Source organism: Zootoca vivipara, chromosome 3 (assembly GCF_965207765.1).
Source record: "Zootoca vivipara chromosome 3, rZooViv2.hap1.1, whole genome shotgun sequence".
NCBI classification, from domain to species: domain Eukaryota; kingdom Metazoa; phylum Chordata; class Lepidosauria; order Squamata; family Lacertidae; genus Zootoca; species Zootoca vivipara.
In genome coordinates this window covers 7,715,664-7,742,334 of record NC_142586.1, presented here as the reverse complement: position 1 = coordinate 7,742,334, position 26,671 = coordinate 7,715,664, and the positions used below count along the sequence as shown (strand labels likewise).

Here is a 26,671-nt window from a genome sequence, read left to right as displayed (position 1 = left end):
CAACTACAGCGAGTTCGTGAATGAACGAAGGCTGAAGGTTACCGGATTTATGAATGTCAAGATCATGTGACAATAACGGGAACCCGTCTTATTCACAAAAACACATGCAGAGGAAAAGAGCGGCGGTGCGGAGGAAAAACTGCCGAAGCCGAGAGAGGGAGAGGTGTGTGTCCCCGAGGCAAGTCACCTTTAACCACTACTAGCCTCAGCAGCCCCGCCCAGCCACTTCGCAAAAGGAAAGCCGTGCCTTCCAGGAGAGGTGCGGTTGCACGGAGATCAAGCGCGGGTTTCAGGTACCTTTGGAGGGGTTCTTCTGGAAATTAGAAAGCTTTCGAGGGAAAAGGCGGCTTGAAATTAATTAAGACCCCCCCTTTTTTGCACTCACGCTCTGGCTCCCGCTCACACACACGATGCCGATCCGCTGCCACGCTAACCATGTGCTATTTATTTTTATTTCAATTCCTATACCGCCTTTCGCCCGAGGACCGCAGGGCGGCTTGCAATATAAAAGCACAAAAACGCGTGGCATAGTAACAAGCGAACACAAACACCGCCCCCTACACAGCTTCACAGGCCGTCGGGAGCTGCTGCCCACCCGCTTCCCCCCGGCGCAGCTTCGGCGCCGGCCCAGGCCCAGACTGGGGGCCCTCCCTCGCCGCGCGGCGCTCGGGAGAGCCGAAGCCTCGCTTTCTCCCCCCTCGGCGGGGCCCGGATCCGCCTGGCAGCAGAAGCCCGGCCTCCCCACCCCCACCCCCGCCGCGAGCTTTCTTTCTCCTGCGGCCAGAGCACAGACTCCTGGCCTCCGAGGGCGGCTTTCTCTCCCTCTCTCTTTTTTATGAATGGAAACGCGTTATGCAAATGAGCGCGATTCAAGGCGGGGGGGACACGACGCAGCAATGGCGGACGCGAGTGCTGCGAAAATGCGAAGGGGGTGTGAGGGGAGGGCGAAGCCCCGAAAGACTGGGGGGGGGAGCCGCGGAACAGAGCGGACCGCGAAGAAGCGAGGGCGCCGCGGGGCATTTGCCCAAAGCACATCCGGCGAAGGAAACGCAAGTCCTCTTAAACGCCCCCCCGGCCACTTCCCAGAGGGGGGGGAGGCTGTGCAACATTTCCCCACCACCACCACAAAAAAGCGCCGCCGGGCTGAGAAGCGGGGTGCCCTCCGCCGCAGCCAGGCGAGGGAGACCCAGCATCGCTTCGAAGCCACCCAGGAGGGGGCGGCGTCGGGGGGGGGGAGAGACTTGGGAAAGGGAAAAGATGCCACGGCAAGCGCCCGGCCGAGGGGCGCGCGCTCTCGTTCTCCAGATGTTCCCCCGCCAGATGTTCCCCTCCCTCGTCCCCCTCCCTCGCCGCCTTCCCGCGCCACTTACTCGTCGGGGTGGGCTTCTTCGGTCATCTTCTCCCCCTCTGAGCTCATCCCCCTCCGCGAGCCGCCGGGCTGCGCCTCTTCATCATCTTCCCGGGGCTTCACATCGCCGGGAGCGCGCGAGAGAAGAGCGGGCGGCGGGGAAGGCCGTCTGGGGGGCAGGGATGGAGAGGGAAGGCAGGCAAGCAGGCAGGCGGCCGGTCGCCTGCCCGCCCGCCGGAGACGGCGCGCCCACGAAGGCCTCGTCGGGGCAGGCGAGGAAGCGAGGGCGAGGGCCGCGGGCGGGCGTTCAGCGCGCGGGAAGGCAGCGCGGCGCCGCGTCGTCCGGTGCGCCCGGGCGCCTCAACAGCAGCAGCAGCAGCAGCCGGCGGCCCCGTCCGAGCCCCATCGCTGCCTTTACTCCATGTTGGATTCTTACAGCCGCCAACAGGAGGAGGAAGCTGGGCGGAAGCGATGACGTGATCCGAGCCCAGCTGCTGTCGGGGAGGGAGAGGGAGGCAGGCAGGCAGGCCCCGCGCCAGCTTCGCTTCGCTCCCGCGCTCCCGGGACTCAAGATGGTCGGGAGCGAGCCAGGCAGAGAGCGGGGAGGCGGCGGCGGCGGCGGCCTGGGGCAAGCGCGGCTCCGCTTTCCGCCCCGCCCTCCGGGTCCGAAGCGCAGGCGGGATCTCCGTGGCCCCAGGGGGATGCTCCGGGGGAACGGGCCGACCCCTTGGCCCGCGGGTGGGTGCGTAAGGAGCAGCCTTCTCCTTCTGCCCTAGCCCCACCCCCCACCCCGCACGAGCTTCCAGGGTCCCGGCACAGCGACGGGGCTTTTCTGAGCATGTGCAGAATGCTCCGCGAACCGCTCGCAGCTTTTGGGGATGGCTGAGGAAACCAGGCCAGGGAGTCTCGGAGGTTCCAGGGCTGAGCCCAACGCAGACTTCGCGCTCCTTTTGAATTAAATGCGAAGTGCTAGCTTGCTAGTTAGGAGGATTTCCTCACGCGATCGGGCCCAAAGTTGCTGGAGGAAAGGAGGCAGAATTATTGCGACAGGTAGCTAATGCCATCTTCCAAGAGATCCACAAGGCAAACGTTGCCCTTTTGCAATTTCCTCCCCTCCAAGCAATACACCAATTATTGTTATTAATTGGCGTGCTGGAATCGCAATGTTTCTTTTTAAAATTCATTTTGTTTTTATTTTAACTGTACTCAACACACAATTATACATTGGTTATATTTCATGTTCAGATACAATTGATGGAAAATCTCACCCTACCTACAAGAAACCGATCAACAAGAGTTTCCCTATTTTACACTTCACATGTTAGAAACATTTCATATTTGTATGCAGCTTATTAATATATCATTAGTATCCAACACCCTTTCTTCAATATGTCACAGTTTTACACAATTTTACTCTAGTTTCCATCTTCAATCAACCTTCCCTCAACTTTCAAAGCAAGCAGCTCACTTTTAGCTACATTATTAACCTTAGAACCTTACATTTTTGCACTTCTGTTTAGCTCCTCCACAGATTCCTTTGCCGATTCCTCTTGTGTTAAGAAATATACGGTAACCAGATTGTCAGCATACAGTACCAGTTTATATGCCTTCAGTATGTATGTCATCTCATTTCATCTTCTGATAAGTTATTCTGGTGCTTGTAGCTCAACAGTAAAGCTCCTGCTTTTTGCCCGCAAGGCCCCAAGTATAAACTTTGCATTTCCAGTTAAAACAGTCTTCCAAAAGACTCTTGTCATAGACATTCGGGCGTGTCGCTAGTCAGAGTATGGACTAAGATGTACAAATGATTTGACTGAGTTTGAGGCAGAAACTGTTGGACATCAGTTTATTTCATTTCGCTTTTAATTTGTATACCACCTTTCTAGGACCCAGGTGGCACTGTGGGTTAAACCACTGAGCCTAGGGCTTGCTGATCAGAAGGTCAGCGGTTCGAATCCCTGCGACGGGGTGAGCTCCTGTTGCTCGGTCCTAGCTCCTGCCAACCTAACAGTTCGAAAGCACGTCAAAGTGCAAGTAGATAAATAGGAACCGCTACAGCAGGAAGGTAAACGGCGTTTCCATGTGCTGCTCTGGTTTGCCAGAAGTGGCTTTGTCATGCTGGCCAGATGACCTGGAAGCTATACGCCGGCTCCCTCGGCCAATAATGCGAGATGAGCGGGCAACCCCAGAGTTGGTCACGACTGGACCTGATGGTCAGGGGCCCCTTTACCTTTACCTTACCACCTTTCTATATTAATATACACAAGGCAGTTTACAAGCAGGGGGGGAAAGAAACAATGAAATATACAACAAAGGTCACACACATAAAAATTTGATGCATAAAAAGAATCCTAGAAACATAACCATAAGATAGTACAACATCAACTCCCATCAGCCCCATTTAGTATGGCCAATGGTCAAGAATGATGGGAGTTGTAGTCCAGCATCACTGGGAGACCACAGGTTAGCCATCCCTGCAGTAAATAAATCCTCACACTATTAACATCCTTCACACACAGTTTATGGCCTTGTCTTCAGTAGGGTCTTCTTCTACATTCAATAAGGTCAATAGACCAGGCGCTGGGAACCTTTGGACCTCCAGCTTGCTGGGGTTCAAGAGAGCTGTAGTTCAGCAACAACTGGCGGGACAAAAGTTCCCTACACCCGCAATAGAAATATGAGCAGTCTAGAAGGAAGTGCCAGAGAGTGGCATGGCACGCATGTTGTGAACCAAAACAATGCAATATATTGAAGGTGTTTTGGGGCACAGACTATAATGGCCAGTTCGAGCTCTAGATTTGAAGCAGCATAATACGTTGCTGATGATTGGGTGAGCTCCCGATGTTTCCCTGCGGCACACAAGAAAGGAAACACCTTGCTCAACATGCAGCACAGAAGTCAAAATGTGTACCGTGGTACCTTGGTTTACGAACTTAATCCGTTCCGGAAGTCCGTTCTTAACACCAAAGTGTTCTTAAACCAAGGCGTGCTTTCCCATAGAAAGTAATGGGAAATGGATGAAAATGGATGAAAAACAACCCCTAAAACAGCAATTTAACATGTTTTACTATCTAACATAGGGTTACCAGACACCCCCGGTTTCCAGGGACAGTCCTTGGATTTGCAAATCTGTCCCTGGGAAACATGACAGCGGCAGTCTCAGCAGCCCGGAGTCAGCCTGGTAGCGCAGTTGGCTCTGGCTGGCTTCCGGTGGGGGAAAATAGCGGGCGCCACAGCAGTGAGCAGCTCCTGAAGCCAGCCAGAGCCAACTGCGATACCAGGCTGGCTCCGGGCTGCTGACTGCTGCCGCTGCCGCTGCCAAAGGGGAACTGGGGACGTCCAGCAGTACAGGTCTCCTGCCCCCTTCCCCCTTTGTTTTGACTGATCAGGGGAGGCTCAGGAGTTTTGGGCGGGCAGCCGTTGTCCAGTTTTTTTTAAAAAAAACAACTGCGCATTTATGTTTCACAGGGTGCGAAAGAAGGGCTTTGCACCTTTGCCTGGCAGAGAAACTGCTGGCATTGTGCCCCTCCTGGGCAACGGCCGCTCGCCCGCGACTCCCAAGCCTCCCCCAATCTGTCAAAACAAAGGGGGAAGGGGGCAGATCCTCGGGGAAGGCTCAGGATGTGCAAGGTCTTTTGCCTCTCCATCCCCACTACTGAATCCCTGTTGCTACTCAGCTTCAAAAAGAAAAAGAAAAAAGTCCCCGGATTCATTGAAAAAAATCTGGTAACCATACTCTAACAAGACCATTAATCCATAAAATGAAGGCAATAATCAGTGTGCTGTACTATAAAATAAATAATACAGTATTGTAGATGATAAAAATTAAAATTATTTTATTTTCTTACGTGCACTGATTATAGTCATTGTTTGGATCATAACTGTCAAGTTCTCCATTTTTTAAAGGGAAATTCCCTCATGCTGAATAGGCTTCCTCGCGAGAAAAGGGAAAACTTGACAGCTACGGTTTGGATGGGGGGCTTTTATCTATTTCTGCAGTCACACAATCAGCTGAACTGGGTTCCACACAGTCACAAAAGAAGTCACAAAAACGAAGTAACAAGCTACAGTCACAAAAACGAAGAACAAGTTACAGTCACAAAAATGAAAAAGCCACAGAAACAAAACCACATTTTTTTTAAAAAAAAAAGCAAAAACAAAAGCTGCAAATGTCCCCTCTGTGTTGCATCGGTGCTTAGGACTCAACAGCCAACAGACTCAACAGGCAGCCTCTGATTAGCAGCCGGGGACTCATTTTACAAATGGAACACTCAACAGGAAGCGGAACATGTTCTGCTTCCAAGGCAAAGTTCACAAACCAAAACACATACTTCCCGGTTTGCAGCGTTCTTATTCCAAGTTCTAGTTACAGGTAGGTAGCCGTGTTGGTCTGAGTCGAAGCAAAATAAAAAAATTCCTTCAGTAGCACCTTAAAGACCAACTAAGTTTTGCATGCACACGAAAGCTCATACCAAAATAAAAACTTAGTTGGTCTTTAAGGTGCTACTGAAGGAATTTGTTATTCTTATTTCAAGTTGTTCATAAATTAAGCTGTTCTTAAACCAAAGTGTACATGGGCCCATTTACCACTGGTATGTCCACTGGTGTGACCATTTTTGATGTGAAGGGAATGTGACTCTTTTCCCACCCCTAGGTTAAAACAAGCTTATCCAGCATTATAAGGCATCAGAATGGCTTCCACCTTGTATTTGGCACATTCAAGTCCAACTGAGTCAGCAACAAGTCTGCCCTTGATGTGGCAAAATGGATGTGGATTGCTTCATAATAATACAACAGTACAGCTCCTAGCAGACTGTTGGTGCTGAACATTATTATTTTTAAAAATTTATAATAGGGGTCATAATTTAGTGGTTGAGCACATGCTTTGCGTACAGAAAGTTTTGGGTTCAGTCACTGCCATCTTCAAGTAGAGCTGGGTTAGCTCTGGAACCCAAAGAGCTGCCGTCTGTATAAGGCAACTTCCTAATAACTTGTACATATTTTAAATCTGTTTGTGTTTACCATCTACAGTGTTAAGTCAGAAGCACGGGGCATCTCTGTTTGTAGACTGTTTTTATCTCTTTCCCTAGTGGTGGTTTTCATAAGTCAGTTTATTGCCCGCTTATATAAAGTGCCTTCCCCTAAGGCATGCTGTAAACAGAATCCCATGCAGGATAATAAGTCATGATTGCTATGTATTTTAAGTGCACAGCATGCATACCTATTATCCTATAATACTTAATGGGCAATTCTGCAAAACCTCACAGGAATGTACAGCGGCGCCAACTGTGAGTAGTTGCATGGGATTCGGTGGCAGTGACTGCTAGGCATAAACAGCCTAGCCAGCATGTGTGTCTACAGGATATGCGAAGTCATCATTACTTTTCCAATTCGAGATGCTGTATTATTGCCTTAACATGTTCAGTGGATCCCTGCTATAGTTCCATCATGAAAGCCCTGTTTTGAAAGGCGTTGTTCTGTCTTTCTCTTCTGTCCCAGACCTCATGGCTGACTTCAGGCCATTAAGTGACCGTCAGTGAAATGAGTTGGGCTTGTTCTTAAGAGTGCAAAGTGATGGAGATTGTGCTCTGACACTCCCCAGCCTTTGATAACCTGGCACTTTCCAATTGTTTTGGTTTGATTTGCATCAGCACCAGCCAGGACAGCATCCTGAGGCTGATGAGAGTTGTAGGCCAAAGCAAACAGAGCGGTAAGAATGAGTCCAGTTGCCACTGGAACCTTAACAATGTGGTCCCTGGGTTGCTGGAAAGGTCAGGAAGTCTATTTATCCTACCCCCTCCCCCTGATATACTGTTGTGCTTGGGGCTCAGCAACCACCATCCCACTCACTTTCTGATGAGAACAAACAGCTACCTAGTTCTACCTAGAAGGGCTCCCAGTTCAGAATCTATAATTGCCAGTGAGGCTTGAGTAGCCCCAAAAGGGAAGGAAATATACCTGAATATAGCAACGCATGACTCCAGCTCTTAGTGATGTGCCCTGGTCTTTGTCTCTCCTCACAAGGTGTCTAGAAAATCTGGTTGGCTTTTTAAGCTTTGAAGAGGATAGCGGGGGAAGGGGGTGACATCGGACAACAACCCTCCCCAGACTGTGTCTACAATGTGCATCCTTAGTCTTACAAGAAGTTTCTGTGAGGAAGTGTGTGTTGATCTAAATTTATGATATGATTTGTAGTAGATCATGGCATAACTCTCGCATGATTTGAGATCCTTCATGATGAGTTTTGGTGACCCTGGAACAAGCCAGATTCTAGCCCCCTGCTGAAAGGCCTTTGGGCGTATCCTGTGTTCACCCACATCTGACCAGAAGATTAACATAAGTATGTACATGATACTCAACTTCTAAGCGAGATCCATCCCCACGATGGTAAGCTGATTTGAAGGCAGATCGCAGACAGAGATGCCTAGGTTCAGATAATTGCTCACTATCAAAGTCTTTCGCCCTTTTTTTAAGTAAACAAGATGGCCAGTTTTAGCCAGTTTTCACTAAGGTGGGCAAGGTGAGGATTAGGCAGGAAATTCCAGAACTATGGGAATTATAGAAACCCCTTGGCAAAAAGGTATTTTAAAAACCCATTGATTCAAAGGTTAGTTGGCTCTTCTACCATTGTCTATATATATAAAAATGTAGGCATTGTGTGCGCAGAGGTCACAGCCTTTCTCCGTAACCGCTGAACCAAATTGCATCAAATTAGGACAAACGTACCTTGCCCATCAGTGAGGGATCTGGCATAATTTTTTTAAAAAAGTACAGCTTTCATACCTTAAATAGTGATTAAACGCAAAAAAGTGGCCCACAAATTAGACATCAGCAGAAGCTCTGAAGACTCCAGCAGCATCCAATAGAAAGGCAGATTGCATGCTGTCACCAGAAAAAGCTCTGAAGGGCGGCGCCAAATAATGACATCATCAACCAAGCAACTGAAACCACCAAGGCGGCCATTACCAGACCCCTAGGCCCCTGCCAGGCTGCTAAGCTCCCACTAGGCTGGGGGGGGGCGAGCACCTGGATCGCAGACCGTAGCACGGCCTTTGTTTTATATAGGCCCCTGTCAGGCTGCCAGGCCCCCACTAGACCCAGGGGGGGGGAGAGGACGAGCGCCCGGGTTGCAGGCCGTAGCACAGCCTTTGTTTTATGTAGGCCCCTACCAGGCCACCAGGCCCCCACTAGGCCCGAGGGGTGATAACCCACAGCAACACACTTGGGGGCAACGGCAAGGGGTTTTTACTTTAAAATTTAGTGGGTGTTGTGTCACATGCAAGGCTTCGACGGCCATTTTAAGTAAGGGCAGTTGTGCTCCTTTTAACCTAGGCTTTATACTATGACTGATTGCAAGCCTCTGGTCAAAGGTTTTGGTTTTTTTAATTGACTTATAGTCCAAAAAATGCATAACTGTAGCTTGTTTGTTGCACTCACCCAGCCCAGTATTGACAAGAACAACAGCAGTTGTGTAAAGAAACATGATAATATCACCAAGGCAACTATCTGTAAACAAAAATAAACGTCCATAAAAATGGCAAAAGTAGTTTCTTTCCCAAATAGGTTTTACCTTAAACAAGAGCAAATGCAGTAATAGAGAGTCCACTTGTGATATACCAGTGGTTCAGTGTTTGGACGTCGTTTCGGTAATCCGACATTTTGTCGCTAAAGAGCTTAGTCATCGAGCTTTGTAGTCAGTGCTGGATTTATGTATAAGCTAAACAAGCTATAGCTTAGGGCCCCACTCTCTTGGGGCCCCCAAAACATTTAAAGGAAAAAAAACCACTGGATGTATATTTCCAAAATATAAGATAAAAAACAAATAAAATAAAATCTACATACAGCAACAGTGGCAAATGGCTTTCGATACCTATTAGGTCCATAATTTACCATATAGCATATATTCAACACAAAAAACAGCGACAATTGGTTGTTGACAAAGGACAGCTGGACATATAATTGGCCCCATTACCTTCAGTAGCTTAGCGCCTCATCAAACCTAAATCTGGCCCTGTTTGTAGTAACTAATATAAAAGAGAAGATAGTATGTAAATGACTTAAAGCAGGGGTAAAGGTAAAGGGGCCCCTGACCATCAGGTCCAGTCATGTCCGACTCTGGGGTTGCGGCGCTCATCTCACTCTATAGGCCGAGGGAGCCGGCGTTTGTCCGCAGACAGCTTCCAGGTCATTTGGCCAGCATGACAAAGTTGCTTCTGGCGAACCAGAGCAGCGCACGGAAACGCCGTTTACCTTCCCGCCGGAGCGGTCCCTATTTATCTACTTGCACTTTGATGTGCTTTCGAACTGCTAGGTGGGCAGGAGCTGGGACCAAGCAACGGGAGCTCACCCCATCACGGGGATTCGAACCGCCGACCTTCTGATTGGCAAGCCCTAGACTCTGTGGTTTAACCCACAGCGCCACCTGGGTCCCCAAAAAGCAGGGGTATGTCTGCCCATTTGCATGTTTCCATCTGGAGGAGCATACTGGTAGAAAGAGGACAATGTCCTTCAGTTGATGTCTCCTATCAGCTGGGAATGATGAGATTTGTTTGTTTGTTTGTCAGTTGCCTTGATATCACACCTTTTCTCCCAAGGAGCTCAAGCTGGCATACATGATCGTCTCCAGTCTCAACTATGTGAGATAAGTTAGACTGAGAGTGAGTGACTGGCCCAAGGTCACCCTATGAACTGAGGCAACCCGGTCAGATCGGTGGCATATGATCACGTGGCCGAGCGGGGATTTGAACCCTGGTCTCCCAGGTCCTAGTCCAAAACATCTGGAGGCACGAAACTGGGAAGTGCTTCACTCTTGGCACAGGAAGTGCTTCTCTCTTGGTTTGTGGCAAATATAGCACTGCAGGGAAAGGCTCTGAAGACAAACGCAAAGATGATGGCTGATTTTACATTTTGTAAATCTCTTGACATTTTTATGTTTTAGTGAACCGTTAAAAGCAACAACACTGGGTATGTTTAGCCTGGAGAAGAGAAGGTTAAGGGGTGATATGATAGCCATGTTCAAATATATAAAAGGATGCCATATGGAGGAGGGAGAAAGATTGTTTTCTGCTGCTCCAGAGAAGTGGACACGCAGCAATGGATTCAAGCTACAAGAAAGAAGATTCGACCTAAACATTAGGAAGAACTTCCTGGCAGTAAGAGCTGTTCGGCAGTGGAATTTGCTACCAAGGAGTGTGGTGGAGTCTCCTTCTTTGGAGGTCTTTAAGCAGAGGCTTGACAGCCATCTGTCAGGAATGCTTTGATGGTGTTTCCTGCTTGGCAGGGGGTTGGACTGGATGGCCTTTGTGGTCTCTTCCAACTCTATGATTCTATGATTCTATGAAAAGCAAACAACGTTAATTATAAAGCTACAAGAGTGTGTTGTGAGGGATCCAACTCTTAATCTAATATATTTTGACATAACAACTTTAAGGGATGAAATCTTCCACAGAGGTGGGTGGGAGCAATGTGAGGAGTAAGAGGAACTGTTCACTGATCTCGGACGGTGCCCATCCCATGAGTGCTTAGTCAGAAGTACATTTCACTGATTTCCGTGGGGTTCATTCCCCAGAAACTTTGAATAGCATTGAAGCTGTGATGCTATTCTGAGTGTCTCAAGATCACGTCCTTAGGAGTATTGCTAACAGGATGTAATAAAGTGCATTTGTAGTTCAGTGAAACACACCACTTTATCTCCAATTATTGATTTGCGCAGGATCAGCCATTGCTGTATTGCTTCAAGGCAGCAGGTTCTGCTTAGTCATCTTTGGCATGATACATGAGTTCCTCTCCTTATAGAGGAAAGTTTGTGCTCCAAATATATAGTGTTTACAGCTTTTTTTAATGCAGTGTATTCTGCTGCAGTTAGTGAAAACGCGTCAAGTTTTTAAAACGGATTTTGCTGGCTCCAAAAGTCAACATAGGTTAAATGCAGACACTTTCATGATCACCAGATAAGGTAATTTGCCAAGAGCTGTCATGGCATCCAATTTGAGATCATTTATAAGAGACAATGGAAAGTGTGCAGTTGGTAACCCAGGAAACACGTTGGGGTGATCGGAAGTCATAATGGAATCTGTGGTGTATGAACTTACTTTTTTTCTTTTACTTTTTGTAATTTGTATTGATCTTGGATTGTTTTTGTTTATTGTTTTTTGCAAAATTAATAAAGCGTTCTTTTTTTTTAAAGAGCTGTCATGACATCTGTAGTGGGTCACCATTGTTTGGGGGTGCGAGAAGGATTTTTCTTGTAAAAGATACAGTATTCCACTGCATAATCGTCCTCACTGCATAATCGTCACACCTTGTTTTTTCACTCCCAAAATTGGACGATGACTTTTCATTGTGTAATCATTGCATGGTAACTTCTGTGGCTCTACTGGGCCTCAGGGCCATTCCTTTCTTCCTCCAGCCACTGCTGTCCCTGCTCCCCTTGTTCCTCGCTGTCTCAGCCATGAGCTCCCAGGCCACCTTGACTGCTTCCCTGGGCTTGGCCGACTCCCAGAAAAGAGCCAGGAACTGCCGCAGGGCTTTTCCGCCTTGCCTGAAGAGCAGAACAAGGACAACAAAGGCTCATGTCCCGGGACATGCCAGCCAAGAAGAGGAAGCAGTGGGCAAGGGACCACCTCCACCACCCATCTGCGACCCCTTCCTCTGCCCCTACCCCTAGCAGAAACATTGGGCACCTCTGGAGGAGGACGCAGAGGGGCTCCAGAGGGGACATGGCCCAGGGGTTGGCGGGATGGGAGACTGAGCTGTTCACATGGCCCCCCAAAACTTCTTGGAAAGCCAGAGTTCTGGCATGGCACACATAATGGTGTGATCCTCCTTTCCTGCAGACATTCTCAGGTATTAATACCTGCACATTTCACCTGTAGTTCCACCACATTTAGAGGTTTGCAGGGGGGGGCATTCTCTGTGGCAGCCCCTCAGTTTTGGCACTCCCTATGGGACATTCATTGTGTAGTTTTCATCACAAGCTGAAGACACTTTTTCACCCTTGCCTTTGACACCTGAGATGTCTGTTTAGAACCCACCCTGCTCTCTTGACTGTAATATGTTGTAACTGCTTTTAATACTATATATTTAAATTGTTGCAAGCCTCACCAGGACTTCATGGTCAGGGTGGGGTAACAAATCTAATTACTACACACATACCACTAGATGTGTGTGTGTGAGAGAGAGAGAAAAAAAAAACAGGCGTAGGAAGATAGGGGCGGTGGGGGTGGGCCGCCCTGAGCGGCGGGCTCCAAGGGGCGCCATCGCGGGCGCCCCCCGCCCCCCCAAATGCATGCCCCACCCCCGAAACGTGCGTTACGGCCCTCCAGGAGGCGCGCTGTGTCCCCGGGAGGCGCGCCACGGCCCTGGAATGTGCGCCCTTCCCCTCCGGGAGGCGCCCCCCAACCCCGGTGCCGGAGCATGAAGCTCCGCCACTGAGAAAGAGCCTTTAGGTGCATCACACTTTGTCAGATGCACCAAATCTAATCCTCAGCTGACAGAGGTGCCTGTCTGTGTGCTGTGTTGCTTTTCATTATATGTAAACTGGGACCAGGAAGCTCACAGTGCAAGAGATAGCCACCTCCCATTACCTTGCAGAATCAAATGCAAACAAAGTCCACTGAAAAAGATAAAGGATGCAATCAGAGTGGGTGTGACTCTCTCCCAACCCAGAATGAACTGGCAAAGCAATGATGAATAGGAAAAACCAAGGGAGGGATACTTATTTCTGTAGCGAGCTTGCCACTCCCAGTCTCTATTCGGTCCAAAGCTGATATTTTCCAATCTGCACATGGATTCCAACTTAGCAGCTTTTATTTTGCTGAAGTATAGCAACTTTCAAGTCTTGCTTTATATCGTGTGTGTGTGTGTTTTAAAACAATAGTACAGTAATCTCCTTCCATCTCAATCACAGCAGCCGCTATGGAGAAATCTTCTTAATACTGAATGCCTGCGGATGTGAGCTTGATCTGAAATGTAAAAGGGTTTCCAAGTCTGTTTTGATGCATACAAGGCATGCACATGTATTTGTCGATCACATGATGTGGTGCACATGCACAGTTCGAATGGCAATGCCTCTCAACTTTGGAGAGGCCCAGCCTCCTCAAATATTTTATTAGTGGGGCAAAGGGACCTTGGCTACTATGGTGTGGAATGGCCTTTACTTGGTTGGGAGAAAACCTCATTTAGTTCAGTAGGGTTTGTTTGCAAGTAAGTATGCATGGAACCCTGTTGCATTGTGTTGCTTCCACATGAATGTATCACTTGCTTTCTCTTTACATAAAGGTAAAGGTATAGGACCCCTGGCAGTTAAGTCCAGTTGCGGACGACTCTATGGCAGTCTTGAGTTCTTGCAGCATGTTTAGCAAAATTTAAACTTGAGGCACTTGAAAAGGTCTGCCTTTTGATTTGGGGATGCTTTTAAGAAACACATGCTCTCAAGCAGGCACGTCCAACAGGTAGATCGTGATCTACCAGTAGATCACTGGATGTCTGTGGTAGATCACTGCTAGATCACTGGCACCCCAAAAAAAGCTCACCCAAATTTTTCCGCTTCCCTAAAAAAAGCTGAACAACTATGACCTGAAGCCCTAAACAAAAATGGGCCTTCCTCCCTCCTAAAAGAAGCTCAACAAGTTTGACCTAACCCCCCCAAAAAACAGGGCTTCCCTTCCTTAAAAAAACTCAACAGCTTTGACCTGAACCCCCCCAAAGGGGGTAGATCACTCCCAGTTTTTAACTCTGTGAGTAGATCACAGTCTCTTGGGAGTTGGCCACCCCTGCTCTCAAGTATTTGCCTTGTAAAGGGAAATCCATGGTCTCTTGCTCTTCCATGCAGGTCTACCCACCAGCTCCTGAATCCACAAAGTTGGTTTAATCCGGCCCCTGTAGCAGTTTACTTCCTGGGGTAAAATCCTAAAAAAACCTCCACAACTTCAATCTTAAAAAAAGCTCAACAACTCTTGGGTAAAGTCATAAGAAAGCTCAACAACTTAAAAAAAGGTCAACAACTTTGGTCGGCCCTCACGGCCCTTCACTTCATCAAATCTGGCCCTCTTTGAAAAAAGTTTGGACACCATTGGTCTAGCAGGAAGATTGAGAAATCCCAGCGGACACCAAGCAGCCTGCCCACAGAGGCTGCCCGCCATCTATCAACTTCTACAAAGGTATCGATCCTCTTTACCTGCCAAACCTGGCCTGTGTTCTGGTTGGCCAAAAAAGGGTACGGTAACTATTCACTGAATGAACGAGTCCTTCAAAATGGGCCATGGAATGGGCTTTGTTGCCTTCCTTCCAAGGGAGTCCATCATTGACCATCGGGAAACCCTGCAACTGATCACCCATGTGCTTGTTTGTGAGGAGTGGCTTATTCACATCTAATCATGTTGCTTGTACAATAAATCAAAGAACTGTGGAGTTCTTGCAATGGGCAAATCTCAAGGCTTAGAGCAGCAAGAAAAAGGCTGCTGGAGCTTCATAGAGAATTGTGCTTCTGATGCCCAGCTTGCCATGTGGAGCAGCTTTAGTTGTATTATGATTTTACAATAATTTACTTTATTGCTTATATGATGTATTTTGTACACCAGATATTTTGTACACCAGATAATTTTGATGTTTAGCAGTCTATTTTTGCGTGTGTGAAAAAATTAAATACTAAACCAGCCTTCTACAAACCGGTGCCCTCTAGATGTTCAGCCAGCACTAATGGGAGCTGCAGTCGAACAACCTCTGGGGGGGCACTAGGTTGGGGAAGGCTGTCCACTGTAATGTATTCAGCCTAACTTTGTTTTTTTAATCTTGCAAAAAAAACACCATTCCAGATGTTCCAAATGAATATGTCTTCAAACAATTAATTCAGCTGTGTTTATCGTGCAATAACAGAACAGTTAAGTCTGCATTAGCTGAAAAGTACTTCAGCTGAAGTGGAGGTCTTTAGGGAAATATCTCTCACCAGGGGGTAACTATTTGACTGGATGCAATTATATATGGAGAAGTAATCTCATCATCTTCTCTGTGTGGAAGATTTCGACATAAGGGAAGTGTTCCTATCATTATGCTTTTTTTTTTTAAAGGGCTCTTGATAGCAAAAGCCGGTTAACTTTTCAAAAGATGTAGAAACCAGTGGAAAAGAGGGGGGGGGGATGTTCTGGAATTTAGATTTTTCTGCTCCTACGTGGCACTGAAATGTTCAGTGTCAGGCATTTAAATATTCTGTAGGTGCAAAAGGTTGTTACAGACATAGTGTTGAGGTGTGCCTTCCCACACACTTTCCTGACCTATGTCACAGGAGAATTCTAGGACAGTGGGAAACATTACTGGATGGTATCGCTTGAGAGTTACAGAGTGCATTATCTATTGAGGGAGGGAGCCAGCGTTTGTCCGCAGACAGCTTCCGGGTCATGTGACCAGCATGACAAAGCTGCTTCTGGCGAACCAGAGCAGCGCAGGGAAACGCCGTTTACCTTCCCGCCGGAGCGGTCCCTATTTATCTACTTGCACTTTGATGTGCTTTCGAACTGCTAGGTGGGCAGGAGCTGGGACCGAGCAACGGGAGCTCACCCCGTCGCAGGGTTTCGAACCGCTGACCTTCTGATCAGCAAGCCCTAGACTCTGTGGTTTAATCCACAGCGCCACCTGGGCCCCTTGCAACATATAAGGTACATCCTTTAAAGCAAATTAAAGTCCCATGCTTTCTGTCAATCCTTAAGGAGCCTTGCTGTCAGTGGTGGTTGAGTGCTCTAACTCTATGTGGGGGGGGGGGGCTACCTTGAAAGACAGCTTGGAAGCCTCAGTTGGTGAATAAAGCACTGCCAGAGGTTACATGACTGAATCATATTTTCACCAGTATTGTATCAGCTTCACTGATAGCCAGTGCATTTCCAGGCTCATTTTAAGTTGCACGTACTAATCTTTAAAGCCTTAAATGGTTAAACATTGACACTTTTATTTGCAGAAGGAAAATAGTTCAGAAAACCTCTGCCCACTTGTGTACCAAAACAACACAAGGTGCCATCAGTCTCACTATTGGCATTGCACATCTCCCCCCCCCCCAAAGCAATTTTTTTTACTTCTCACTTCCTGTGCCTAACAAGTAGGTACCGTAGCAGCCAGTTTTCCTCTTGCTGTGGTAGGGATTGAATTCTCCCCCTTCAAGTCTTGGGTGATAGTGACACCTAGTGATCATTCTTTTAATTGCACACGAATACTTAAATGGCTTCCGCAGATTTACCAATGAATGAGCCCACCATAAGGAGTTCCACTCCTTGTGGCAAAAAGTGAACATAAAGACACAACGATCCCTTCGCGATTTGCTTGCGATCTGGGATGCTCTAATTTATTTGGGATGGATCCAGGCGCTTGTTTTAAAAGGAGGGAAGGTACATTCAAAAGCACACTCCTGTACCCGTTTCCTATTGCACCAGGGTAATAATGGCCCCCAAGACGTCCTTTGGGGTCATGATGCTGTTGGGGCAGCTTCAATACTGGTTTCGCCTGCAAAAGCTTTGGAGTGGTCACATGGCTTTTCCAGAGCTGGAAAAGGTACTGGGAAAAGTAACAAAGCTGTAACGGAGTTGGGTCATCAGCGTTTGGGGGAAGGAATTTGGGCATTTACACACAAGCTAAGAAATCTACAGTTTGGCCCTTGGACTATGAGGGGGTCTCTCTCTCTCTCTCTCTCTAGATATATTACTAAATTTCTAAATTATATATTACTAAATTTCAAGTTTGACACAATTGGTTAAAAAAAATACAGAAAGCAGGGGAAACATGCTAAAGCAGACATTATCATTCCGATATGACATTTATCTTGAAATAGGACTATTGCAAGATACATACTTCAGTTACATGGTTGCTTTTTAGTTGCATCCTCACCCATGTCCATATGCAAATATACCAGTTAATTATTTGTATTTTCTATTGAAATAATACACATTGCCAAAAAAGCATTTTCGTAACGTCATGGGGCCTCCTAAATTTAACATAGTTTAGGGCCTCCACACACCCCAAGTCCTGAGTTCTGAGTCCTCCTTCTCAGTTAATGCTAGAAACTGGGACGAGTGGTCAGTGGAGCTGATTTGTGTGGTACAATGCCCCTTCAAAACCCTCGGAGATCTTATCTGTAAAATTAATTATTTTAATTCTTTGGTTTTTCTGGTCGCATTCATATTTCCTTACTTGACACTGACAACTCCTAGGGTCCACTCTCATAAGCTGCAGTAGAGAAGTGCAACAAACATTACTTGTACAGTGAAATAATTTGCTGAATTCACTGCCACAAGATGTGGCAATGGCTAGCACCGTAGTTAGGCGTAGCTAAACAGATTGAAGTGAACTATTGCATAAACATGAACCACATCCCGGCATCATAAACATGCATACTTCTTCTCTTTCAGCGCACCCAAACACTTTCTGCTAACCTCCTCTACTGCCCCCTGCCTGATTTCAAGAGCAAAGAGGTGTATGGAAGCGAGAAGCTTGTGAACCTCTCTCTGCTTGTTTGTCTGCATCTCCCGCTACCTCTGTGTCAGGTAACTTGGACTGGATTCTGTATTTTTATGCAAGCTCCTGTCAAAAGTCCAGCAGAAATGCCTGGAGGGGAACATTGGATAGGGTTGATATATAGAAAGAGCAGCAGTTTTCATTGGCACCTACCGGTATAGTAATCTACCCTTTAGGTAATTGGTTAAAACTTAGCTTGAAAGAATAAACAAGTTTTAAATATCAAGAGTAATAATAATATAATAATAAAAAATAATATAATAATAAATAATTTGTATCCCACCCATCCGAGTGGCTTCCAGCATATAGTAAAATATAATAAAACATTAAACCTTAAAAAGCGTCCCTATACAGGGCTGCCTTCAGATGTTTCCTAATGTTATAGGATTACTCAACATCTGATGGGAGGGCATTCCACAGGGTGGGCGCCACTACCGAGAAGGCCCTCTGCCTAGTTCCCTGGAGATGGATATTTAGTTTAACCTTTCCTACTGTATAATACACCCACCCACCCTTTGTTCCACATTTTCCATTTCTGGCATCTAACTTCAAAAAGACGTGTTTCTGATTATGACAATTTTGAAGTTATTCACCCTTATATATATCTTAGCACATGCTCAGTACACGCTTCAGTAAAATGCTTTGTTCCTTGACATCCACTTGCAAAGATGCCACAGTTTGCATCTGAGATAGATAAGGGTGTTTTTTTTAATGCCAGGAAGAATGAGAAGGCAAAGAGTCCCACCTGTCTCCCTCTCTGCAAAACACTCTTTGATCTATAATGAATCATAGACAGAAAATTATACCTGCTAGAAACTTTTGACGTTATATATATTTGAATGAGAAAGTTGTTCCCAGGGACTTCTGCAATATTTTTTACAGCGCACACGCTGTATATTTTTTTAAAAAAGAGTATTGGACAGGTATTCAAAATAAAAGCCTACGGGTAAAAAATATGTCCTTAGTTTATTTTATTTTATTTTTATTAAATATTTTCTTGATTTACAGAAATATGTGCAAGGTCTCTCATAACATTTTTGCAAATCAATTTCATAAATAGGTCCTTAGTTAACTGCAGGACACAGCACTGCCGTCACTGGGAACAAAGAGTGTATCACCTGCATCTCACGGTCGAGACTGTTAGCATGACAAAAAAGGGAACTCTTAAAAAAAGGGAAACTTCACTAATGTGTTAATACTCCCTTGCAGCAGAATACTGTTGTTCACCATATTAATGACAGCCAGTTTTGGGGGCTCTGGACTACCCATTACGTAGCCTTTCTGGTATGCTGTAGCATCTTGTCCCCTAGGGGGCATGGGCAGACTGTAAGAAGCAGCTCAGCCAAGACACAGGAAGGCAGTGCTGTTTATTTCCCCCACAAAAGCCAGGCCCAGTTGCCTTACTGAGGTAACGGACTCCTGGCTGGAGCTGCTCCTCTTATAAAAAGAAGTAAAGTATCTCCTCCACGGGACTCTCAAGAGTCTCCTCCAGCACCATAATTCAAAAGCATCAATTCTTCGGCGATCAGCCTTCTTTATGGTCCAGCTCTCACTTGACTCTAGAGAGTCCCAGGGACTGCAAGAAGATCAAACCTATCCATTCTGAAGGAAATCAGCCCTGTGTGCTCACTGGAAGGACAGATCCTGAAGCTGAGGCTCCAATACTTTGGCCACCTCATGAGAAGAGAAGACTCCCTGGAAAAGACCCTGATGTTGGGAAAGATTGAGGGCACTAGGAGAAGGGGATGACAGAGGACGAGATGGTTGGACAGTGTTCTCGAAGCTACCAACATGAGTTTGACCAAACTGCGGGAGGCAGTGGAAGACAGGAGTGCCTGGCTTTGCTCTGGTCCATGGGGTCACGAAGAGTCGGACACGACTAAACGAGTAACTCCAGGCAGAGCAAGGAGACTCGAGTCAGTGCAGTCCAGCGGTTCTCAAACTTTCCTCTCTGGGCCACACCTTTCATTACAAAAATTTGCTTGCACCACACCAAATATTTTATTGATAAGACATAGATTGGAAAACAAAAAGGAAGAACTCAAGCAGTGCTTGATTGAGCTAGAACACAACTACTTTATAATATGATCGTGTGGGGCATCCAGAAAGTATAAAACAATGCAACTGCATAAGAACATGAATCATTCCCAAAATAGAATTATATTATATATCATCTTGCAAATGGACCTTAAGTATGCATACAAACTCAATGAGAGGTGTGAGCTTGCTTTTGCCGGATAATCTCATTTGTATTAGGTCGAATTTGAGGCAAACAAGCTCTCATCTCCTCATCAACACAAAGAAGCTTGATCTTTCATATTTGTCAGAGTTGAACCTCCCTGTTCACAACAGTATGTCCTGGAGAACTGGAGAACAATGCTCTTGAAGCCGTGGATACTGTTTCTGTATATCTTCTGGCCATCGCAGCTACTACTATGTCATAGATCCACTAACTTGTTACATCACATATGCATTTGTACTACTGATGAAGCCCAGAACGGTGAAACAAGGTTAATATTCCGGAAATCCTTGTCAGACTTTGTGAAAGGATTCTGTGGAACTATAACAACTCTTCTTGTGGATTGCGTGGACCTATGAACAGACGCAGGTGGAACTGACTCTAGCACATGTTTGGACCTGGTCCATGAACTGATTAGAGTGTGAACTGATCTACTGACTCTTCTGCTTTTTCTGTTGTATTTTATGACTCATTTCTGTTGAAATTTATAATATGATATAGTGAATAATATACTTGATTTATGCAAGAGTACATCTGGTTACGTCTCATGTGGGTATTGAGAATTTTTAAAAACTGGACTAGCTAATTGGTGGGAAAAAAAAGAGCTGTAAGGGGAGGGCTTATAGAGACCCCCCCCTCATCCGAAGCAGCCCGTCCCCCAGCAGTCATGAGAGCGAAGGGTCTGATGGAGGGAGTCAGGAAACGGAGAGGGAGTGCCAGGGCTCTGGCAACATCCAAGAGCCCCTGTTCCATAGACAGGAAGAGAGGGAGGCGGAAAGAGAGGACAGGAATTGGTCAGACAGAAGACCCGTCCCTCCGACGCCGGAATTGAGGAGGAGGAGGAAAGGGAGGCGCTTCTCAGTTCCGAGGCTTTTATGTTGGTCCAGAACGCGAAGGGGGGCAGTGCAGGAATCTGACTCGAGCGGGTAGACATGGAATCAGCAGTTCGTTACACTGTAAATAATGTGCACCAATAAAAACGTCTGAAAGACAAGCATGTGGAAGGTCGTTACTCAAGAGTAGTCACAACAACCCTGACAGGAGCAAATGATTATTTTTAAGAGACAGACCAACCTTCCCCTTCAAGCTGGTGCCTTCCAGTTGTTGGATTCCAGTTCCTATCATCCCTAGCCCCCATGGCTAGTGGCCAAGGATGATGGGAACTGTAGTACAACAACATCAGGAGGGAAAGGCTGACATAAGCAATAGAAGCAATAAGAGGAAATAATGGCCAAATAACTCTTGCTCGCCTTTCAGTGCAAAGAATAATGAGTGAGGAAGACCTATAGGGCAGGTGCAGAGCTCATGATTTATATCGTTACAAAAGTCGGGTGCTTGCCCCTCTCTCTGTCAAGCGGTGGCAAGAGCCCATGGGGGCCAACTAAGGCACCCACACAGGGTCTGTGTCCCTTAGGAGAATGGAAGACATGGCAGAGACTGTCGTGGCTTTAATAAATTTTGGTTTATTCACCTATTTACACCTTCAGTCTGCAAGGAGGGAGTCCAGACCTTAGAGCTTGGTCATTTGCTGCTTCTTCCCAGAAAACCCCTTTCCTGTCCCCTCACACATACACCCCGTCACCTTCAAACCCCTGTCTCTCTTCACATCTCAGGACGGGGGGGGGGGTGTTCTCTTGCATTGGCAGTGATCCTCAATGGGCCCCCAATGGCCCTTTATTTTTCCCTTAACAGCCTTAGCTTGGCCAGACTAACCGGGAATTCCTCTGCAGCTTATATTTCTCCAGGGTCAGTTGTATCGTTTGGAGTACCTCAGGAGTGTGATTGTTAAAAGGTTGGGTAACTGACAGAAAGTACCACCTCATTTAAGAACCAAAGTATTAAGCTGCAACACCAAAACAACTAAGCAAAGAAACTGAAGTACCGTAACTGAACTGGAAATAAGCTAAGCATTTAGCAGCTAGTCTAGGAACCTGTAACATCTAACAGAAGAGTAATAATTTAATATAAGCAACTGAAGCTTAAAAGAAGCTGGTTTTGAAGTCTGTAATATCCACTACAGTAGTTGTGGTATAATTATTAATAAGTTAACTGTTTCCTAAAAGAACTTTATCTCCTGACACACCATTTGTTTTGCCAACTTTTCTCTGTAAAACAAATCTTTCTGCCTTTGTTCAACTTCTGCCTGAGTCTCCAAGTACCAAAGTTTCACTTCACGCCAAAATCCTAAGATAACCCATGGTGGTTATAGGGTCTGCAGAGGTGGGGCTTGCCTCATTTTTGGTGGCAGAGGTGGGATCCGCTACAGGGAGCAATGGACTTTTACCTTTTGCCCTCTACCAAGGTCCCAATTTGGATTGCCCCCTCCCCAGCAATATGCACGGAAGGGACAAAACCCCAACCTCCCAGTTTTCTTTCCTGGGAGTTGATATGGGTGGGTGGGTGTCCTGACCTGAATTGGAAACTTTCGCAAATGGCTAAAGCCCTTGCCCACTATGCTAGGCACCCAATCTGGATTGATGGGTTGTGTACTGTCAATTTACCCCATTTTAAAAAAACCTTGCACTTAGGTTGCAATTTGATGCGTATTTCCTTGGGCATAGGTCCAATTGGATTCAGTGGGGTTTTCTTCTGAGCACATGCATAGGATTGTGCTGTCAAGGGCACACAAATATGGAGCTGGCATGTGCTCTAACTTTGGCCCTGACAACCTCGAGAGCTGTTGCCATTAAGAGCAGACGAATGCTGAGCTGGGTGGACAAATCTTGTGATTCGGGATGAGGCAGCTTACTGTGCTAAAGATTCGTAAGGTCTCATGTTGCCATACACAGGCCTGTAAATTAGTTCTAAGGAGATGTGCAAATGTTTCCCTGTGAAAATGAAATGTAATGGAAACGCGATAGAAACCAACCATCTGAATAAGCATATGTGAAACGAAGCATGCAAAAGTTTTTTAATGACATTTATGTGTACCTTACAGTATGGGTTTTTTACATGTGTTTGTGTGTATGTTTGCGAAAGATCTAGGGAAGATAAAGAAGAAGAAGAAGAAGAAGAAGAAGAAGAAGAAGAAGAAGAAGAAGAAGAAGAAGAAGAAGAAGAAGAAGAAGTAGTTTGGATTTGATATCCCGGCTAACATTCTCCTTTCCCTTCCTCCCCCACAACAAACACTCTGTGAGGTGAGTGGGGCTAAATAAAAAAATTCCTTCCAGCAGCACCTTAGAGACCAACTAAGTTTGTCATTGGTATGAGCTTTCGTGTGCATTTACACTTCTTCAGATACTCCCCATCAGTGAGTGGGGCTGAGAGACTTCAAAGAAGTGTGACTAGCCCAAGGCCACCCAGCAGCTGCATGTGGAGGAGCGGAGACGCGAACCCAGTCCCCCAGATTACGAGTCTACTGCTCTTAACCACTACACCACACTGGCTCTCGGAGAATGATCCTGAATCTGTGTAAATAAAATTAGATGGTTTGCAGTGATGGGCAAGTCAGTTTGTGCATAATATCATAACAGAGATGGTCAGATCATGGGGCATGGTAGGGATCCTGAGGGCCAAGCAGCAGGGCACACATGGGGCGGTTTTCCAACCACCTACACTTGCTCCCTCCTTCATGGATCACTGCCTTGTCGTGGTGAAGGGGCTTGAATAACTCAGAGAAACTATGAGCTATGCTGTGCAGGGGCACCCAAGACAGACAGGTCATAGCTGAGAGTTTAGACTAAATGTGATCCACCTGGAGAATCTCTATGTGGGACAAGAAGCTACAGTTAGAACTGGATAAAGAATAACTGATTGGTTCAAAATTGGGAAAGGAATATGACAAGGCTGTATATTGTCTCCTTGCTTATTTAACTTACATGCAGAATTCATCATGCGAAAGGCTGGACTAGATGAATCCCAAGCCGGAATTAAGATTGCCGGAAGAAATATCAACAACCTCAGATATGCTGATGACACAACCTTGATGGCAGAAAGTGAGGAGGAATTAAAGAACCTTTTAATGAGGGTGAAAGAGGAGAGTGCAAACTATGGTCTGAAGCTCAACATAAAAAAAACTAAGATCATGGCCACTGGTCCCATCACCTCCTGGCAAATAGAAGGGGAAGAAATGGAGGCAGTGAGAGATTTTACTTTCTTGGGTTCCATGATCACTGCAGATGGTGACAGCAGTCACGAAATTAAAAGACGCCTGCTTCTTGGGAGAAAAGCAATGACAAACCTAGACAGCATCTTAAAAAGCAGAGACATCACCTTGCCGACAAAGGTCTGTATAGTTAAAGCTATGGTTTTCCCAGTAGTGATGTATGGAAGTGAGAGCTGGACCATAAAGAAGGCTGATCGCCGAAGAATGGATGCTTTTGAATTATGGTGCTGGAGGAGACTCTTGAGAGTCCCATGGACTGCAAGAAGATCAAACCCATCCATTCTGAAGGACATCAGCCCTGAGTGCTCACTGGAAGGACAGATCGTGAAGCTGAGGCTCCAGTACTTTGGCCACCTCATGAGAAGAGAAGACTCCCTGGAAAAGACCCTGATGTTGGGAAAGACTGAGGGCAGAAGGAGAAGGAGACGACAGAGGATGAGATGGTTGGACAGTGTTCTCGAAGCTACCAACATGAGTTTGACCAAAGTGCGGGAGGCAGTGGAAGACAGGAGTGCCTGGTGTGCTCTGGTCCATGGGGTCATGATGAGTCGGACACAACTAAATGACTAAACATCATCATCATCATCAACAACAACAACAACAACACTTGCTCCATGGCTGGTTCTCTGAAAACATTTGAAACTCACAGCACCAGGTAATAATCCAGCAGCACTCCAAATGGGTGCATAATAAATCACATGCAATAATTATTATGTTTCAGCCTTCCCTTTTATATAATTGGAGATTTCTCACTGTGCACCAGCAAGCAGTGCATTTAAAGGGACAGGTGAGCTCAGAGAGAGTATAAATCAAAGGCACACTATTGCAGTTAAGATGATAGATTTATTTTTAAGGAAATAATTGCATCGCATTCACGCATAAAATAAAATAATATGGGCCTGAGAGAAGATGGAAACTGATAGAAATCATAGTTAATCTAGGCCTGGTTTATAACAGGTAGGTGGAAAAAACAAACAAACCAGGGCTGGCAGGAGGGGCATTTGGTGTGCAGTGAGAATGGGGAACTTGTTGACGCATCTCTGGTGTGTAACATCCTTTCAGATGATGTTGGATTCCAACTCTCCTCAGTGCCAGCAAACATGCCCAACAGCAGGGATAGTTCAATACCATTTCAAAGGCACAGGCTTCCCATGTAGAGGTTTGCCCAGCCAGTGTGTGAAATGTTTTGTAAATTATATATGCTTTGCATGTTTCTTTGTTCTTAGTGTTCTGTGCTTATAGTTAAAAATGAGTGAAGAGTCTCCTTCTTTTGGAAGGTCACTGGAATAGGCATCAGTAGCAACTCCCTCAGCTGCCCTTCCAGGATCATAGAATCATAGAGTTGGAAGAGACCACAAGGGCCATCCAGTCGAACCCCCTGCCAAGCAGGAAACACCATCAAAGCATTCTTGACATATGGCTGTCAAGCCTCTGCTTAAAGACCTCCAAAGAAGGAGACTCCACCACACTTCTTGGCAGCAAATTCCACTGTCGAACAGCTCTTACTGTCAGGAAGTTCTTCCTTATGTTTAGGTGGAATCTTCTTTCTTGTAGTTTGAATCCATTGCTCCATGTCCGCTTCTCTGGAGCAGCAGAAAACAACCTTTCTCCCTCCTCTATATGACATCCTTTTATATATTTGAACATGGCTATCATATCACCCCTTAACCTCTTCCCCAGGCTAAACATACCCAGCTCCCTAAGCCGTTCCTCATAAGGCATTGTTTCCAGGCCTTTGACCATTTTGGTTGCCCTCCTCTGGACACGTTCCAGCTTGTCTGTATCCTTCTTGTACTGTGGTGCCCAGAACTGGACACAGTACTCCAGGTGAGGTCTGACCAGAGCGGAATATAGTGGTACTATTACTTCCCTTGATCTAGATGCTATACTCCTATTGATGCAGCCCAGAATTGCATTGGCTTTTTTAGCTGCTGCATCACACTGTTGACTCATGTCAAGTTTGTGGTCTACCAGGACTCCTAGATCCTTTTCACATATACTGCTCTCAAGCCAGGTGTCTCCCATCCTGTATTTGTGCCTTTCATTTTTTTTTGCCCAAGAAACATTTTACATTTCTCCGTGTTACATTACATTTCCGTGTTACATTACATTTCTCCGTGTTAAAATTCATCTTGTTTGCTTTGGCCCAGTTGTCTACTCTGTTAAGGTCATTTTGAAGTGTGATCCTGTCCTCTGGGGTATTAGCCACCCCTCCCAATTTGGTGTCATCTGCAAACTTGCTCAGGATGCCCTCAAGCCCATCTTCCAAGTCATTGATAAAGATGTTGAATAAGACTGGGCCCAAGACAGAACCCTGTGGCACCCCACTAGTCACTACTCTCCAGGATGAGGAGGAGCCATTGATGAGCACCCTTTGGGTTCGGTCAGCCAGCCAGTTACAAATCCACTGAATGGTAGCTTTGTCTAGCCCGCATTTTACCAGCTTCTTTACAAGAATGTCATGGGGCACCTTGTCAAAGGCCTT

The 26,671-nt window shown here is 46.3% G+C and overlaps 1 protein-coding gene across 1 annotated transcript in view; it reads right to left on the bottom strand.

The window, feature by feature from the left end:
- The window catches only part of SPRED2 (sprouty related EVH1 domain containing 2), an 82,210-nt gene extending 80,354 nt beyond the window's left edge, over nt 1–1,856 (bottom strand). Inside the window, exon 1 of the mRNA XM_035110274.3 lies at nt 1,371–1,856. Within this exon, the coding sequence (XP_034966165.1) occupies nt 1,371–1,417 (47 nt within the window). The 5' untranslated portion in view covers nt 1,418–1,856. The remainder of the gene's footprint in view (nt 1–1,370) is intronic.
- Between the last annotated feature and the right edge of the window lie 24,815 nt (nt 1,857–26,671).